Source organism: Athene cunicularia (assembly GCF_003259725.1).
Source record: "Athene cunicularia isolate RWA chromosome 20 unlocalized genomic scaffold, athCun1 chr20_part2, whole genome shotgun sequence".
Lineage (NCBI taxonomy): Eukaryota > Metazoa > Chordata > Aves > Strigiformes > Strigidae > Athene > Athene cunicularia.
In genome coordinates, this window is record NW_020799126.1 from 2,780 (window position 1) to 22,002 (window position 19,223).

Here is a 19,223-nt window from a genome sequence, read left to right on the forward strand (position 1 = left end):
GGCGTGGGGAGGCCGAGGCGGCCCAAGCGGGGCTCCCCGGGAAGCCCGACCTGCCAGCCCCACGCCCCAGACAATTATTTCCACAGTTCCCAAGCCTAGGCTGAACTTAAATCGAGAGCATCGGGCACGTGCGACGCCAGCAGACAAAATTCTCTTTTATAGATCTATATTAATGCTGCTCCTCACCGTGCTGGTGGGAGTTGGCACCAGCCCCCCATTACTGGGGCAGGTTTGAACAATGGAACGCTCAGAAGGACTTTCTTCTGGGAACAACAGCAACCATTCTCTTTTTTTTGGTCAAAAAAAAAGAATCGCTCCAGGCGCAGGATTTTTGCCTCAAAGCGTCCTATTTCCTTACATCAAGGAGATGAACTTGAGTGTCCACAAGGGAACAGAGAAGTTCCAAGGACAGCCAAGAGACTAATAAAAAGCCAGTATTCTCAGCAAGTGCATTAAAATGGGACACAAGAGGAGGAGATGCTTAAAATAACAGATAACGGGATGAAGCAACTTTTAATTGCTTCTATCCCTTCCATGCATCTTTTAAATACTGAAAGGCCAAGGTTGAGTGTTTTTTTTTTTTTCCTTGCTTGATGCCATAGCATTATTTTTTATATTGAAGCTGCAACACACAGAAGGTGCCTGACTTTCTGCAAACACACCCATCAGCAGGGCAGATGTGCGAGGCCCAGAGTCAAGATGAAAAATAACAGGAGAAAAAAAGGGGCATGCTCTCATCCCTCCTGATTAATGCTACCTCAGTGAAGAGCTGGGCCAGCAATAAACAAGGATCTGAAAGGGGAAAATACTGCTCGGTGTGTGCCCACGCTAGAGCCCTGGCGCGGGCACGCTCGCACAAGTCCAGCACTGTGGCTCTCACCTCGGGTGGGGCGTTTTGTTTTGGTTTGTTTTTTTACTCCCTGGCATAACCTGCTCATTTTACCACCAAGCGAGGTCACTGCAACAACCGGTACTTCAACAGGAGTGAGGAGCTCGGCCAGGTTTGATCACCCCTCACTGCTCAGGGTGCAGCTGGTCAAGACCCAGGAAGGATTCAGGTCAGATTCTGGTGTCTAAACTGTGGAGAAAGTACAAAGGCTTGAAAAGAAGTGGATTTCACCTGAATCACTCTCTGCCCGCCGGATTTTCTGCTGGCAGAACTCACAAAATAAGAAATACCAAGAGGGAAAAGTGTGACCATTCAGATTTAATACTGTAAAAAATAAATGGGACACTGGATATACAGTGGCACCACCCTGGGCAGTGGCGGGGCTGGCAGGCACCACACACACCAGCAGCAGCTCCCTGCTCTGCACTGGGTCTGGTCCCAACGCTGCAGCAGCCCGTGGCCCGTTCCCAGCCTGTGCTGCAGTTTGGGAGCTCCAGATCAAGCCCATCCTCTGTCCCAAGGAGCGTGTGCCTTTGAAATAATTCATGCCTTCTGCAGGACTTTAAATTCTCAACAATCAGAGCATTTCCTCGGCGCTCAAAGGCTTTTGCTTGTAGTAAATGCAGGGGCAGCAAGGCTGAAAGCAAGGCGGTGGCAGAGGGCAGCGCATCCCAACACCTGACCACAGGCTTAGTCAGGCGATCCCAAGGAACATCCTTCACACTCCAGAAAACAAAACAACCAAAAAATTAAAAAAAAAAAAAAAGAGGCCCTTTGTGCATCTGAGAAATCGCTCTGAATCGGGGTTGCTGTGACGATCCTGCAGGTGCCCTGACGCAGCTCTAAAGCACCGTCTCCCCCACTGATCGCAAAGTTGTACCGCAAGACTTAAGGCTTCAAATTAATGCAGCGCACAACCGGGGAGTAATTTGCTCAGATCCTGCCAGTGTGCACCAGACTGGAGAGCTGCAAGGTCAACCAACGGTCAGATACAGCTCTAGCCCTAAAAATAACCAACCTCGCTCTCTGCCTGTGCACAAGGCTGAACACAGCTCAGCGCTACCCGCCACGACATGGCTGACTTCTCCTCTCTTCCCCCCGCTGCCCCCTCACTGTTGCCAGGAGAGATGTGGGGGTGCCGAGCAGCTCGCGCAAGATGCTGCTGTGGGAGATCGAGCTCTGGGCAACGATTTAAAAGCAACTTGGCTCTTCTTGACACTCCATCATAACCTCCTGACCTGGCAGAAACCAGGACAAGCTGCCAGCCCCCCCGCAGGTGCCTGACGGGAGGCAGCACAGCCCATTCCCGCAGCCTCAGGTACCGGCGAAGCTCCTGGTTTCCCAGCAGTGACTCAGCTGGGGAGGCCCAGGCAGACGGACAGAGCTGGCTTCTGCCACCCTGCTGCCAGGTGTCATTGTTGCTGCACGGGCTTTAAAACACCGCTGGCTTGAACGCCACCCTCATTCAAAGAAATTCTAAACCTTTCCCCGTGAAAGGGCAGTCTAAGCACAAAGACGCGCACTATCTCAGTGGTATTTTCCCTAATAACTGGTTTTTAGGAAAAAGAGTTTCCTCTCAAAAACAACCCCTGTGCTTTTTGTGGGTGCTTTCCCAGAAGGTTAAGTGACACCTCGGCACCCCAGCGTGTGTGAGCACTGCTCCGGGGCTGGCGGGGGCCCTTCCTCCCCAGCACTGCAGTCTCTCACAGCAGGAGAACATGCATCTGTCTTGCCCAGATCTGTCAGGACCTGCCAAAAGATCAGTGAGGCCAAGCCCTGGAGAAAGCAGCTCTGGTGAGGTGGCAGGGCTGGGGCTGCAGCGGGACCCCCCCCTCCCTGTCCCGTGCCTGCCAGCTGGGAGAGGGAGGGAGTCAGGATGCAAAATGGGCCTTTGGGACACGGGAACAGGAAGCAACAGGAAGCCACGACTTTCCCCAGCAGCAGCACATCCTGACAGCGCAGCAAATCCGCATCCTTCCCGATGAACTCACCCGCTTCAGCCCAGGGTTTATTCTCGGCTGCCACGTCGTACCTGCTGCCTGTTGAACGCGAGCGCTCGTGAAATCTGGTGTGAAGTCAGTCACACCAAAATACCCCGAAGCCCTTCGGGAAACACACCCCGAGAGAGGACTGTAGCCCAGCCACGGGGCGCCAGACCGGGCACACACAGTCCCTCCCCTGTACAACATTTCTGTGCTGGGCTAGGACCAAGGCAGACACCCAGACTAGGTGACCCAGCTCCTTCGTGGAGCTTCAATTTACCCCATTGCTTCCATCTCCATTCTCATCTGCTTCCTCCTCTCCTCATTGATGGGATGGAGGCAGAAGATGATTATGGCAACGAGCAGCAGGCTTATTGGGACTGGGGCCATGAGAAGCTTCAGGGTGAGGATGACGGAGGGGTTGTATGTGCAGTCCCCAGCACGATAACCTGCAAAACTGAAGAGAACAGTTTTCCTTCCCCCAGTCCCACCAGGCCGCCGCAGAAAGGCAAACAGACACCGCTGTCACTCTCCTCTCGAGTCTGGTGTTGGAGGCCCAGTTTTGGGGAATTCCCACTTCTTTCTGCTCCTCTTGCCCCCAGTAGATGTTGGAAAAACAAATTTGGATTCCCCTGTGACTCATCCCAGCATCTCCTATCAAACAGCAGGGAAAGTGCCTGTGCTGGGCTGACAAAACAGGGCGGGTAGCGTTTGGGGCTTACTGTAAACTCAGTGTCGATATCCCCACGGCAAGGCCACCTGCAAACTTGTTGAAGAAGACGTAAAACGAGTAGAAAAGAGCCTCCAGGTTGAGACAGCCGGGGTTCCTCAGCATGAAGTCATCCACAGTATCTGGCAGCATGGACCTGGGGACAGACAGCCCCACGGACACGTTGGTGACACCCACGCCAGCACCAGCTGGACTTGGCTGCAGCTGCTCCAAGGCCTCTCCGAGCAGCAGAGAGACAGAAAGCCCTTGCAGAAGCCCACTCTGGAGACCATTTTGTGCCTGTCCTCTGCCTCAGGCAAACAGGGCAGAGAGCGTCTTACGGGGAGGGTGCAGCAGCTGCTTCAGACAAAAAGAGAAGAAAACCAGCACCTCGTGCAACGCCCGGCGTCCTGCTGCCGAACGCGAGTGCAGGTGGAACCATGCTGCTGGGGGGCAGTGGGTGCCATCTGCGTCCCTTCCCAGTCCCACCTCCACACTCTGCAGCTCAAAAGCTGCTGTATGGAGTAAACGGGCACGGGTGGGGCTTTCCCCAAAACCTTCCCCTCCTCTCTGCCTGGCAAACAGCTCAGAGGTGCCTCAGCTCACCATGGTAGAAGGTAGAGCACAGCCATGCTGCAGCCTGCCAGGATCACCAGGAAGGCGAAGGCTGGGAAGTTGTGCTTCAGCTGGGTGACGGCTACCAGGGCTGGGATGATCAGCTGCAGTGGCGAGAGGAAGAGGAGAAACAAAAGCACGTGGGCGCTTTCTGCTGCTCACAGGCAGTTTGCATCCGTCTGCGCAACCAGAGGCCACGCTTCCCCCTTCCTCACACATTTCATAAAGAGAACGGCTCCTGTCCCCTGCGCAGTGCAGCGTGGGGGCCCTGGGCAGGCTGATGCCCACAGCAAAACCTTCCTCAGGGGTAAAGGGGGATGGTTACGGAGGACAGTGGAGCTGAGTGGTTAAACTGGAAAGCTGGATCTGCTATGGCTGCACCCAGTGTCTGTGAGGAAGGCACTTGGGGATAGATCCTCAATGGGATTTGAGCACCTAATTCTGCACAAAGCCAAATGGGAATTCCTTGATGACCTGCGGCTGGGATGTGTGATGAGCGGGCTGTTTCCCAGCCGCTGCCAAGCGTGATGCAGAGCCCTTCCTCCCCTCCCTGCGCCTCTCACAGAGCTGGATGGCAGAACTGGGATCACTTGCATCAAGCATGCAAGGTCCTGGAGCAGGACAGAGGCCCCAGGATGACGATTGCATGTGCACATGAGACTGAGGTGTTGGTACAGCATCTGATCACACGCTGCTCACCAGATCCACAGCCATGCCTTGGTTGGGTGATATTAAAAAACCCCAGAGTCAGTTCCCCACTGTCCCTGGGTCGGTCCCTCAGCCTCCCTGCACCTTGCTGCAAAGCTCTGTGAAGCCACGGCCACCGAGACCAGCTGTGGCCAGACGCAAGGAAGCGCAGAGCTGCCTTCAACTAGTGGTTTAACTCCTGGTCACCTGCAGTGCAGAGGACACCGTGCTCAGGGTCACCCTCAGCTGCCTGGCTAGCAGCTTCTCCCCAGACACTGCGAGCAGCTGGGGGTAAGGCTGTGCCCTCGCAGGGCGTCTCAGTCTACAGCCACAGGAAAACTCACCACCAGGCCCAGCGACGCCGCTGTTTTCTTTCCAAATCTCCCCAAAAACCACTGCCAAAAGGGAATAGAGAGGGAAGCTGTAACCTGAAAGAAGCAAAGGGGAGTCTCAGCAGTGCCCCCCCAGGACTGCTGGTCTCTGCCCGTGTGACGTCCTTGCTACTGGGCAGGAACAGCAGCACATGACTCCACGAGGCTGAGCTCAAGGGCTGGGGTGACCCAGGGATCAACGTCTCCACCAGGAAAGTCTGCCTGGGGCTCACTCACCAACATGATAAGCACTAAATGTTGGAACTTCCCAGCCAGCCCTGCAGCATGAGTACAGAAGAAGGCAAAGATCCCCTGTGTGATCTGGGAAAAGCAACACGGAGACATTCATGGCCGGGGGTCCCGAGATCACTGTCTAGATAACTTGCCCGGACATCTTCTCCCCCAAGTTCTCCTCCTGCCGTGGCAGGTCTCACACCTGGAAGGCCAGGGAGGCAAAGAGGAAGCCACACAGCAGCTGGGTGTAGGGCTGGTGTCCCACAATCATCCTCAGGCAGCTGGCAAAGGGCAGCTCAACCTTCCCCAGGGGGCTGAGGGGCCCTGAGAGGAGAGACAGCAGGGCTGGAGCTGCCAGAACAAACGCGACGGGGTGGGAGGCATGGGGGGGATTGTGCCGCCACGCCTGGGGTGCAGCTCAGCTGGGTGAGGGGCTAGTGGAGCCCAAAGTGTCAGGGCAGAGTCAACAGCCACCGTGTCATCTACAGGCAGGATTTTGAGTCTACACCACGTGCTCGGGCTGGCCCATGTTGCTCCACAGGCTGTGCGTTGGCGAGACCTGCTCGGTGGGACTGTCCCAGGAGCTCCGGGACAGCTGGAGATTTCCTTCCTCCGAAGCATCTCCTCTCTCCTCTGCGGGAGCAAGAGGCTGCCAGCACAAACCAAGGAGGGTCTCCGTATCCCTGTGTTGCATTTGTGAGCCCTGCACCCTGCCAGCCATCCCCCGCAGCGGTGCTCAGCTCCCTCTGCCTCACACCTTCCTCTGCAACCCCGTCCTCACCATCCGCTGCCACTGGGCACCCTCCAAACTGCACTGAAATGACCTTACCAGGCTGCTCCCTGACTCCAAAGACAAGAATCAGGCAGGACAGGCAATAGATTGAACCCAGGACCAAGGATGCGAATACATAGGCCCTACGCTGGAAAACAAGAGGCAGTCACAGTGACACCGCGGGTGCGGCACAGAGCTGGCAGTGCAGGCAGCAGCGCCGGGCCCAGAGCTCACGGGAGGAGTGGGGGGCAGCCGGGCCGGCCCTTACCGTGTTCTCCAGAGAGTCTGCGAGGCTGTAGGTGCTGGCGTTGGGCCGGCTCTGGTTGGACACGTAACAGCCATTCAGCATGCGGGCATGGTAACCCCCCACAATCTGCCCCTGGATTCCTGACCCAAGGAGTGTGCTGAGCACTTCCAGCCCCATTCCTGCCAGGAGAACCAGGAGAGAAACCTCAGTCCCACTCCCTGGATGACAGGACATGTCCCTTGCACCAGGTAAAAGACCAGCTTTGGGAGCGGAATTGGTGGCACCACCATCCAGAGCTGCCCCAGAAAAAACCTCCTACTTCTACCCGCCCTGATTTTTCTGGGTCCTGGTTTTCCTAGATCTAAGAATCAGATCTAAAAAATATTTCTGCATGTAAATTCTTTGCAGAAGATGGCTGATTTCACATCCCTGCTTTGCCCCATCCACTCTGCAGCCTGTTCAAAGCCAGAGGAACACGTTCAGCTCTCCTCCAGGGAGGGCTCTCCCAGAAATGCCGCCAGACCGGCGCTGGAGGGGCACAGACACTTACTATAGGCAGTGGCAGAATCACGGTCGCTCTGGGTTCCTCCCAGGAACATTGTCAGGGAAGAGTACGGCACGTGGTGGCACTAGGGAGAGCACAGTTCAACCACAGCTCGGGGTGCTGCTCCCCTGCTTTGCGGGTCGTGCCCCCCCAGACCCTACACACAGCAGATGATGCTGCCTCCATGTCACCCCGGCACGCAGGTGGCTTTTCACCCTCTGCTGTGATTTGTTCTTGCTCCCACTAACCAGCGATGGAGAAGTTCACATCACCACAAGACAGGCAGCCTGGGTGAACCCCTGGCATTAAAAAGCACCGTCTGTGCCCCGCTGCGTCCCTCCCTGCTCCCCAGCTCCAGGTCCCTTACTGGAGGGGCTGCGACTCCCCCGCTGACCCCGTCCCTGTCAGGACGGTGTGTAAGAGAGTCAGCCCCAGGCACCACGTTCCTTACAGTCATGCAAGTCTGGAAGAAGCTGTACATGAACAGGTACCACAGGAATTTCAGGGAGGCGGGGGTGGCATCCGAGAGGGTGAACCACATCAGGCAGTAGCAGAGCACCCCGAATGGCATGGAGCACGCGATCCTGGGGAGGAAGCGGAGCCGCTCAGATGCCACTCTCAGATAAGGCGGCCACACTTGGCGTTGCACAAGCTGGGCTACACAGCACAGCCCCCACCCCCAGCTTCTGAACCACAGCCGGCCACTACAAGATCAAGATCTGTAAGAGGAAGCAGCTTTGCTCAAGTGAGTATCCATCGATCAGGCTTGGCGGTAGAGGGGCTAAACATAAGCACTGAGAGAAAAACTAATGTCTGAGTTGTCCAACATTTCTTAGTGTCTTTACTTCAAGTCCCTGCCCTGCAGCAGAACCTTGGGGGCAGCAGGATCCCTCCTACACGCAAGCTGTGCCCGTGGTTAGAGCTGGTGAGCTCCTGGCACAGCTGACTGTACCGAGCTCTGTACGTGCCACCACACGGGACTCTTGGAGCACCAAACCCACCACCTGAAAAAACATGAGGCTCCAAAGAAACAGCAAGCGTACCCATTTGCAGGACATTCCTCCTCCTTCACTCAAATAACATGCGGACCCCACTATGAGTTATGTTATCTTTAGTGTCCTCGTGATGTTAAGGTTTTGTAATTCTCTGTAAGCCCAAACTCCCAGTGAGGCACCTCAGCTGCCTCCTTGTGCTGGCACTGAGGGAATCTGAGCGCAGCAAAGACCCTCCCAAGGCTCCAGCCTGGACACTCACCATGGCACCAGCTTCCCATATTTTCTCCTCGGGCTCTTGCTGACCAGGAAGCCAATAGCAGGGTCAGTCACCGCATCCCAGGCTCTTCCAAGGAAAATTATCAAAGAGGCATGAACTGGCTCCAGCTGGGGGGAAATGGAAACCACAGCTCGAAAGGGAAAGGGGAGAACTGGTGAAAAGCTGCGAGCAGTCGGCACGATGCAGCTCACTCTAGCCAGCATTTCGTCTGCATCCCTTGGAGACCACTCCGAGCATTGAAATGGCCCAGAAACGCCTCCTGTGAGCCCACCAACAATATTTACATCACACGATTTTGATCCAGCTTGAATTCCAATTCCAACAGGCATTTCCAAGGGCTTTGGCCACCCAAACTCTACCCTTGCCCCAGTCTGCGGAGCTTACGCTAAGCCCCTTTGCAGATAACCGCAGCTCACGTGGCCACTCACCTGCACAACATCCAGCAGGAAGATTTGGAGGAAGAACCCGAGGGCGTTGCCTGTCATCTGGTAGGGAATGCCCCCGACAGCATAGCAAAGCTTCCTGCAGAGCGGCAGTCCTGACTTCTCCTGCGGACACCAGGGAACAAGCCTGAAGCGATGCGCACCCCTGGCCCACAGCCAGCCTCCAGCTGTGCGGTTCTCCGAGGCCCTTTGAAACCCCGAACTCCCCCCAACACACATCCCTGTCCTTTGGCTGGACAGCACTCCATCGGACACCCCCAAGCAAGGTGGTCGTGGCGGTCGGGGTGCTCTAGGATGCTTCCCCATCTGCTGCTCATCTCGGCGGCTCAGGGCGCAGCGTTTCCTACAGGCGACCTGCCCTGGGGCACCAGCCTGGCTCCCAGGTCCCGCTCAGCAGCGTTTCAAACTCTCCCCAAGGCCTCAGGGTGCCTCGGGCGGCCGTTTCAAGGGGCTACACATGCCGAGAGCCGCTCTCCTTGCTCCAGCCCATCCACTCCCCCACCAGCCACAGCCCCACAGTGGGCATCTGTCTCATTGCCTTGACTTAGGCTTGGCTTGTCACCAGGGCCACATCCCTGGTGTTTCACCTCGATTCTCCTCAGGGGCATGTCTGCATGAGCTCACAGGCCACTAACAAATGAGATCCATATCTAATGCCAGGCACTGTCTGCTGAGCTGCTCTAACATTGTCCTTTGCTATTCTATTGAGCCACAATCCAGTGGTTCAAGTTCTTTAATATTGAAAAGTACAAATTGCATCAGGCTTAAAGTGACTAACGAGGCAACCCGAGGAGAGAGACTGCAAAGGCCGGAGCCCAGGGGATTTCTATAGATCAACAGGGGAAACACAAGGAATGTTTCAGCACGCAGGAAAAGGCTGATGGCAAAGCCTCTATTTTATTTGGATGTGGTTAGCTTAAGTAAATACCGTACCAAGCCTCAAGTATCTGGCAAGTTCCCAGAGGCAACCTACAGCACTGTCTTCCAGCCCCGAAATGAACTTGCTGCCTAGCACGATCCACCTCTGCACCACATGAGACCGGGAGCGTACTGCAGAACACAGGGCGAGACCACGTAGAAAGCCGACGGCCCATCTAGGCTCGGCTTTGCGCTCCGCTGAAGCAGCGCGTGGCCTTGCCCACAGCTCGGCTCTCCTAGGAGGGAGCTCAGCACAGGCCGCCTCGGAGGATGCTCAGGGCTAAGGCACTTGTCAGCATCTCGGGTTCCTGATCTACTCCACGTTTCGGGTTTCCCTGATCACTGAGAAGCTCCGGCGCAGCTCACGGGTCGCTGTCCTGCACCCAAAAACTACAGAGCTGTGGAGAGATGCAGGAGGCTGCCCCGCTCAGGGGGGGCAGATGGTCGTCCCGGGTAACATGGCTGGGAAAGGCCGTGAGCTCCTCCAGCGTGAGCTCTGCAGAATCACCGAGAGCGAGGAGGGATGAACGCTTGGCAGGGAGGCAGCACGGCTGCGGGACGGGCTGCGGGGTCACAGACCGCTGGGTAACGGGGAAATCAAGTCAGGGATTGCTCCAAACCCCCACGTCCTCATCTCTTGTGGGACGAGGGGGCAACCTGCCGTTTCCCCCGCGGGTTCGGGCTGGTGATGGCTGGTTGTGCCACCCTCGAGGGAGGGCAGACCTTCCCCGCAATGGTACTAGGGAGCAGCTTCCGAAAGCGCAGCCACAATCCCCCATAGCACCATTCCAGGAGGCACCGAGCGCGTTTCCCTCGTGCAGCCCTCAGCAGTAACTCCTCCACGGCCCCTGTGCTCTCCAGGCTGGAGGGCCCAGCTCCCTCCTGCACACCCGAGGCAGCAGAGTGCCCACTTTCCCCCCACCTGGTAACCCCAGGTCGTGCCTCTCAGCTTTTGGTCCCCGTTTACTTTCTGGCTTTCACATCACACAGCGAGAATCAGGGCCCTTGTATTTCAAATTGCAATTTCAAATTGCAGCCCAACCTTGTCCCGCAGGGATAGCTGAAGCATTAGGCTTGTACCACCGCCGAGGAGCATTTACTCACACAAAGTCTTGATTCCACAGCAGTTTGGTTTCTAAAATAACAAAAGCATTTCTTTCGCCTGTAAGGTTTTGTGGCAGCTTTTGTTCCCTTTATGCTCCCAGCAGGTAGGACAGCGCTCTGCACGTCTCTGCCCATTTCACTTGAAAGTCAGCAACAACAACAAAATGCAGAGCCTTGCTTTAACAATGTGTTCTCAAGCTTGAGTCATAAACGCTTCGAAACACCCCCACAGCCTGCGGCTGCTCGAGCCGGGAAGGCTCCGCGTGGGTGTGCGCACTCGCCAGGGTTAGTGTGCACGTGTGAACCGCGTCTCCGCGTGTGAGGAAGCACCAACCACCCTTGGGACACTGATCTTACCTCCCTGCGGACCGCCCTCCTCTGAAGGAGAGCTCCTTCTTGGGTTGACCTGTGCACCTCAGCATCTTCAGGATTGCCTGGAAGCATGACGGCAGATTCCACCGTGTCCTTCCGTGGCATGTGGCGGGGAAGCAGAAGCTCCCTCGCCCAGGATGAGGAAGAAGTTGCCTCGTATGTCAAAGAGCACACGGCGGGTGCAGATCAGAGCTGGATGGAGGTTTGACAAGCGAAGGCAGAACATGGGCCTGGCCCCGGGGGTGGCTGATGGAGGGGAAATGACTGGCTCTGAGGGAGGAGCGTGGCCAGACCCTGCCCATGGAGGCAGGAGACCTGGCAGGGCTCACAGCGCAGCATGTGCTCGGGGCAGCAGCTCCCAGGGGCTCTGCAGTCAAGTGGAGAAACTGATGCTCTTTAAAGGTCAAACCCCATCCCAGGCCTGCTGCCACACCGAGATCTTAAGGGTATGGAGAGGAAATCCTTTGCCTGAGCTCCAGACCACTGCAGGAACAAGCCTGAGCCACGCCAGGGCTCCTACCTCGGCACCAGCAACCACCAGCTGCAAAGAACCAGCGTGTGAAACCCAGAGTGGGCAACCAAAGCGGCCGGAGCAGCCGGGGAAAGGGCAGCAGGAACAGGCAGGTCCCTGCCCTGGGTCACGCCCTGACAAAGCCCCTCTCTCCTCAGGCACTCCAGGAGGACCAGGAGCCCAGCTCTGGCTCCTTACTCGGGGCTGTGGAACCTCCTGGCCCTTTGCTTTGCCCTTAACGGGTGGAAGGTGTTGGCACTGCCTCGGCCCAGGACACTGTCAGTGAGAGCAGGAGGCGTGGGATACATTTTCCTTTTTCTATTAAGCGAGATCTGCAATTATCAACCTCTTTCAAGCTGTGAGCTCCTGAGAGATCTCCCACGGCAATGCAGACCCCACACAGTCTGTTTTAGCCTGGTGAGAAGAAACGTGCTTTTCTTAGTCCCCTTTCACAGACTCTTCATCGCCCATAGAGCCCAGCAGCCTTGGCATCACAAACCAAAAATTACTCCTACCTTAAGAGCAGTAGGAGCCCAGTTACTCAGCACTGGCTGTGTGGGAGCAGCGAGTTCCCAAGGCAGCGGTGCTCACAGCATGCAGCCAGTCACTGCTACGAGCACTTGGCAAAGCAAAGGCAGAGGGAGAAATCATCTTCAGAGGACAGAAGGCACACAGCAAAAGGCTGGCAGGAGAGGGATCGCACCACCACTCTGCCCGCTAATCATCTGTTTGGCACGTCTATTCCCATGAGGCAGCTCTTCAAAACCAGGCTTCTCTACCTAGATCAAACTCAGTCTGCAAGACTGAGCTTATGTGTAGCGGCTGGGGCAGAAAAACACAGGCAAAACCCTCTCCCTGCTCTCCTCTCCACACCTGGGAACGTTAAATCCACGTCGGTGTCTCTGCACCACTCCCCCGTACCCGAGGAGAACTCAAGCACCCACTCTGCAAGGTTCACCTCAACGCTGTCAGAAAAAAATGCGTCATCTTCGGCTCAGCCTTGCCTTGTCCAGTGGGGGTTAATCTAAAAAACCTCCGTTTCTCAGGCTGAGTCAGAACTTGGTTAATAAGCCACAGTACAACTGAGTCAGCGGCATCTCTCTTCACTGCTATTTTACTGACGTCCCAGATAACAAATATCACTCACGCTGGACCGCAGCCAGTGCAGCGGGAGCCAAATCCCTGTCTCCCACCAGCATATCTAAGGATGCATCTCTATAAGAAAGCAAAATACATCCCTCCCCATCCAAGAGGAAAGGGGAAGCTCAAAAGGAAATATAAAACCCCAAATTATTGTGGTTTTTTTTTTCCCCCTAGGCCATTTTGTACCCACTCACCACACACCATTACATTTGGACAGACACAAGGTACCTTTGGAAACTGTACTCAGCACTTAATCCTCTGGCTCTCTGGCACTCATTAACTCTCCAGGTGCAAATAGCTGCGTTTTCTGCTCATAGACTAGAAAGCCACCAGATGACCAACAGTCACCTCCCAGAGCTGCTGTGTAGCTCCAGCTCCCTGGCCAGTTCAGTGCACAATTAACTTCAACACAGGAAAGCTTTATTTCTGCCCCGCTCAGATCCTCCCAAAGCCTTTTGTGCCTCACAGAAGACGGCATCACCCGTCGGGTCTAGACAGGATGTCACGATTGCTGGTGCAGCATGGGGAGCTCTCGGCCCGCCTCCGCGTGGCAGCGGGTTTCAGTTTCGTGTCGGAAAGGCAGATCTTGGTGAAAAGCCCCAATCTTGCTGTTAATCACTGAGCTACTTGCTGCAGCGAGCTTCCTACTAACACCGTGTACCAAGGCCTGAAATCTAACTAAACCAGCTCACTGTACGCTGTGCACAGCAAGGGTCTGGAGCAAAAGGACACTGCCTCTTCCCTCGCTACGCTGATCCTTTGCTATCAGTCGCTTCGAAGTAGCTTTTGGAAGGATGAGGAAAGCACTCAGCAGCACTGCAGCTACACCCACCCATTTTTCTGTTGCACAAATGCTCAGCGAAAGGCTCAGAGAAGCCACAGCTCTGCAGTTTAAGAAACAAGGTCATGTTGGAGTCTAGTCGTTGCAAAAGGGAAGGTCCCCTCCCCAGAACCCCCTTCTCTGCTGCAGAAGCATGAGATCTTATCTCTAAAGGCAGCCCAGGGCCCAGGAATGTGTGACACAAAACTCCAATCCAAACCCTGCAAGCTGAACAGCTTTTCTCAGGGTACTATGACCTAGAGACGGGCTGCTCGGGCAAGGGAGTCCCACTGAAAAAAAAAAAAAAAAGGAAATCTAAAGCCAGCAAATGGGAATTTTTTGGCACAGAAGCAAGTGGCAGCATTTGGAGACATTCCGCTAGCAAGTCCCCTGAAGGTTTACCCCTCCCTGACTGCTCCAAGCACGGCTCTCGTGTTCCCCTTAGCTGCCTCCCCGCGCCGGAGCAGGAGTCAGGACTTCAACAGCCACCGAGATGGATGAGAAAGGAGAGGAAGGGCTGTTGCTACTGTTGTCCCCGCAAGCCATTGAAGAGTTAATTTAATGAAGAGTCCTGAAAGGTACCTGGGTAAATCAGATCATCTGGAATCCCTTCAGGAACTCCCGGCGCTGGGACAGACAGGCTCAGTGCAGACACGACAGGACAGCAAATAAAATTTAGGAGTGATAATGATAAATGATAAATTATTGAGAGGTGCTTGACACAGGAGCTGTTCAACTGCTAAAGATGCGGGCCTGGTTGTCTAATTAGTATTATACTACTCTCCCTAGAAGTGTGTGATTGGGAAACATGGGATTCATTTGGAAAAACTTCTGCTAACAGGTACCCAAAAAGGATTTCTCTGCCTGTTTCTGCTGACCCCCGCAGGGTCCCTGCTGAGCCAGCCCGGCCACCTGGCCAGCAGCTGCGACACGCAGCCCCCCTGGTGCAGACCGCGCGTGTTGGCTTCCTCGTTCCATCAGCGGCGCCACAGGAGCCCCGTGAGCTCTTGGGCAGCAGCCAGCACAGTCCCCGGGTGTTCTGCAGTGCCACACGCTCCCCGGCTCCCAGAGCCGCTCGGGGGGGTTATGCCACGTAGTGCAGCACGTGCCTTATTCCCCAGAGCAAGGAGGAGACTTGCAGCTGAACTCTCGGAGATATCAACTACCTTTAGGATTTTTTCCTTCCTAAAGTGAAACTGCCTAAACCACACACGAACGCTGGCTGGGCCATCAGACCTCCTTCGGAAGCACCGTGGGTGAAGAGACCCAGCAAGATTCAGGAAGCGTGTGTGCAACGGCTGATGCCCTTCACACCAGGCACAGCGCCGACACACACGCTCCTGGTGCTGTGCCTGAAGGGACAGGTACACAGTGTGCAGCTCGGAGAAGCCTGGTTTGAGGAGCTGAAAGGCTTTTCACAGAATCCCAGAATCATCTCAGTTGGAAAAACCCTTGCAGCTCCTCCAGCCCAACCATGACCCTCACCCTGACCGTTCCCAGCTCCCCCAGATCCCTCAGTGCTGGCTCAGCCCGACTCTTCAACCCCCCCAGGGATCCCGGGGACTCCCCCCTGCCCTGGGCAGCCCATTCCAACGCCCAACAGCCCCTTCTGCACAGAAATCCTTCCTCAGAGCCAGCCTGACCCTGCCCTGGGCAGCTTGAGGCCATTCCCTCGGGGCCTGGCGCTGGGGCCTTGGCTCCAGAGACTCATCCCCCCTCTCTGCCCCCTCCTGGCAGGGAGTTGCCGAGGGCCAGGAGGTCTCCCCTCAGCCTCCTCTTCTCCAGACTGAACCCCCCCAGTTCCCCCAGCCGCTCCCCAGCAGACCTGTGCTCCAGACCCTGCCCCAGCCTCGAGTGACTTCCAGACATCCTTCCTTAGGTGATGGCAGCTGTTCACCATGGAAGCACCAATGGAAATCCACAACCTGGAAGAAAAACTTCTTTGTAGCTTAATTAAATCTGGCATTTAAAACTACCAGTCTCCATCTGTAAATATTCTGGTTCACCAACAGAAACAAGGGCATTTAGAAGCGGCGAGGGGGTAGCACTGCCTCGCTGTCACAGTCTAGCAGCTCTTCACAGCTTACCTAGAACAGCAAAGTGCTGAACAGACACCAGCTCCTGCCCAAGGATTAACAGAGATACCACAGGGCTCCCCTCGTGGTGGTGGGCTTTGAAGGAACCCATAAGAATCTTGTTTTACACCGCTATGACACCAATCCCCCAAAGCCCGTTTTTCCACTGTAACTACAGAGGCCGAAGAAACATCAACTCAAGGTCCTTTTTCTTGATAACAAAGGATCTGTAAAGCAGTGCTGCTTTCAAAAGAAAATCCTTCCGACTGAACTTCCAAAGAACATCCCAGGAGCAGACTGACATCCTTTTAATAACTCCTCTAAATAAAGACACCAGGGAGCTGAAGACCCACCCAAGAAGCAGCCATGGCATGAAGGTCGCTTTCTCCTTCTGGAAAGATTTATTGTCGTCCAGCAATGAGGAGCAAAGACTAAATTAAATATAACTGATTCTAACCAAATGCAACAAGAAAAAAAAAAATCAGACCAAAATTTACAGTCATCCTCTTGTAGCTGCAGCTGTTCCAACTGAGATTTCTTGCTCCCTCTCTCCCCTTGCTGCTTCCATTTATCTGCTACCTGGGTTTCATGCCAAAACAAGCCAAGCAACAAGCTGCTTTGTGCTGTTAACATTATTTTACCCCAATAAACAGCTGAAGGTACAGCTACACCTAGAGATGGATATTCCTACACCAAGACCACTGAAAAAACTACTCGACCGAGGGGACAGCAGAACCTCCTGAGGTAACCAGGCCACCGACCACGCGAGACACCCGGACTAGGAAACATCCTGTGGTGAAAGCAGCGTTGCAGAGGGGAGGCAGTTCCCAGGAAATGGTGCAAAACGCTATCAGAAAACACAGGAACTACATCTCAGCAATGAGGACATGTGAAAAGGAAGAAGAGGAAACGGTGAACTGCAGACGAAGGAAAAAAATCCAAGGAAGTCCTACAACCGCCCGTCTGAGGAAGAGAAAACCGTTAAAATGCAACACTGAGAAAAACACTCGGATGCAGTGAGAGATATCAGCCCCAGATAGGACAGCACGGTTGTAAAACCGGGCTGTATCTTATCACACAGAAATTGAAAAGTAAGTTTTCACATGAGATGTGGAGCGCTGCCTTAGCACCAGCGTGTGAAACACCAGGCAGACAGGCAGGATGTCCCTGCGGAGGGGATGATCAGAGAAAAAAAAAAAAGATCTTCTTCAGGCAAAGAAGGAGAAAAAGACACTTCACAAGCTTAAATGTGTTTTAGAAAAGCTCGACCTCAGCCTGTGACTCTGTTAGAACAAAGAAATGGGATGATGAAGGAAGGAGATTTTACTAGTGAGAAAGTCAAATAAACTCACTGACAACCGTCACAGACTACAGGAGTATCAGAAACGAGCATTTACCTTCCTGCAGGGGCACGTCAGACACTGAAGAGCTGCACAAGTGACAAGGAAGGTGATTTTCTTTACGAAATCAAGGTGTCTCCTTTCACCACCTCCCTTTTTCCTGTTCTGTTTTTTCATCCCTTCCCCGTTAATTAGCCTGGCTGTCATTTTTGCTTTATAGCTTATTTTATAGTGAGATGTTCCACCAGCTCACAGAAGGAGACAGTTTAATAGGGGAGATTGCAGGTATGTTGTTTCCAGTTGGTTCTACAGGCTCTAGTCTCAGCTTTGGAAGAGGATAACCCTGTCTTGGTTACTGATCCCCCTTCCAGCACTCCACTCAGGCACGTCTCCGCTAGCCTGGCGGCAGGGCAGAGCTGATCCTGCTCGCCGGTAGATAAGGACTGCTCCTTAATTACAAAAACAAAACCCAAGAAGAGAATCAGAGGAAGAAGGAGCCGGCAGCGACCTCCCCGAGGGGCTCCCAGACACACAAGGTGCAGGTCCCCGCAGAGGAGCCGAGTTCCTCAGCAGGAGCCTTCAGGGTGGAGAGCGGCTTCTCTGCAGCACTGCCACCCTCCGGCTGCGGGCGAAAAATCGCTTTTCCTGGCAGAGAAGCGTCGCCTAAATCTGGAGCCCCCTTGAATTTATCACATTTCCATCCCCTTGGCAAGGAGAGAGCTGGGAGGGAGCCCGGCTGTGTTCCGCGAGGCCAGCGGCTGGACGCGGCGCTGTCTAGCTGCCAACCCTCATTTAATCTGGAGGCACCACAGTGACCAGCTCGTCCAGCCAAAGGCCACAGGCACCAGCTAGTCACCACCTCAGCCCTCCGATGCCACCGGCTAACCCAGGCAGAAGCCGGAGACAAATAATTTCTACTTGCTGTTAGACCTTTTTTCTGGCTCTGGAGGCACATCCCATGCAGCCCTCTGGAAGATGCTGTCCCAGGTCCCCAAGATGACACATGTGGAGAAGATGAGGACACAAGAACTCCTCGGATGAACAATTAAAACAAGTTGACTTCCCCCAAGGCAGCTGTATTTACCTCCGAGGGAAACTCCCTTTCTGAATTCTCCCCGCACTGGTTCACACACAGGATCATAAATACATAAGTGACGCAGGCAGGCAAACCCCAAGTTCACCGCTCAGAAAAGATCTTTAAAACTGCTGCTGAGGTTTTTAAATCCCATTTAGCTGAAGGCAGCTCAGTGCTGGGAAGCTGCTTGCAGAGGCAACCCAAAGTGGTAAGAGCAGACATCCACACGCACATCATCGGAGAGCAGAGGGCAGCTGTTATATAGAAAGGGTCAAACGCTCTTTTCATGTTTCGCGAGCTTTTAATGGTAATTTTCACAATAATTTACAAATTTGTCGTTACGCACGTTATATATCCATTTAGTCATGAAAAATGTAAGTTAATTCAGCTCTCGGTTGAGAAACTGTTGTAAAAACGTCCTTGCTAAGGTCTGGTCTCCACTCCTGCAGTTTTGTATTAATTAGAGGCAGCCAAGCGAGTTTCTCGTGCCCAACCTGCCCAACCTCCCGGCCCTCCCCCAGCTGCTCCTCCCTCCCTCCAGCTGCTTCTCTGCTCCCACCCAGGCCCGGACCTGGAAGCTGCAGAGCGCTGACGGGGTCAACTCCCAGCACAGCGGCCGAGGCAGGAGGCGGCTGGCGCACTCCGACCCTCTGTACAGCCTCAGTCCAGCCTCTCCCACAGGGGTGGCTCCTGCTGAGCCCGACTTAGGCTGGGTTCAAGCACAGCACCAGAGTTTTGCTGCAGGCTGGGGTAGCAGGCGTGCTGCGGGTCGGGGCAAAGCGCCGTGGCACAAACAACGCTCGATGCTACAACTCATATGCGCGACGCCGCACCGGCACTACCAGTCCCTCGTGTCTGGGCGTAAGGAATTCACCCACAGGATTCTGTCCAAAGGAAAGAAATGGAGACCTGAGCCCAAAACACAAACAGCAGGACAGACCAAAGCTGGAGAATTCCAGGTGTTCAGCTGTTAGTCCTCAGCAGAGGAGAGGAAAGAAATCAAAGGGTACTACAGCCTTGAGTTTTTCCACCTGGGCTCTTTCCATCATCTCAGTAATTCACCTCTTAAAATAAAACTCGCTTTCCAGTAAGGCAGACTC

General features: G+C 54.6%; 1 protein-coding gene across 1 annotated transcript; it reads right to left on the bottom strand.

Annotated features, from left to right (window-relative positions):
- Positions 1–1,234: 1,234 nt before the first annotated feature.
- Positions 1,235–11,399, bottom strand: LOC113487702 (sodium-dependent lysophosphatidylcholine symporter 1-like). Its single transcript, XM_026862392.1, has 15 exons — positions 11,145–11,399; positions 8,751–8,870; positions 8,305–8,429; positions 7,502–7,634; positions 7,057–7,135; positions 6,528–6,685; positions 6,317–6,407; positions 5,690–5,811; positions 5,491–5,574; positions 5,227–5,310; positions 4,187–4,299; positions 3,594–3,737; positions 3,152–3,328; positions 2,881–2,928; positions 1,235–2,638 (listed from the first exon to the last, which is right to left on the bottom strand). Exons 1-14 carry the CDS (start codon positions 11,262–11,264, stop codon positions 2,898–2,900), a joined length of 1,581 nt encoding a protein of 526 aa, XP_026718193.1. The 5' UTR covers positions 11,265–11,399; the 3' UTR covers positions 1,235–2,638; positions 2,881–2,897.
- Between the last annotated feature and the right edge of the window lie 7,824 nt (positions 11,400–19,223).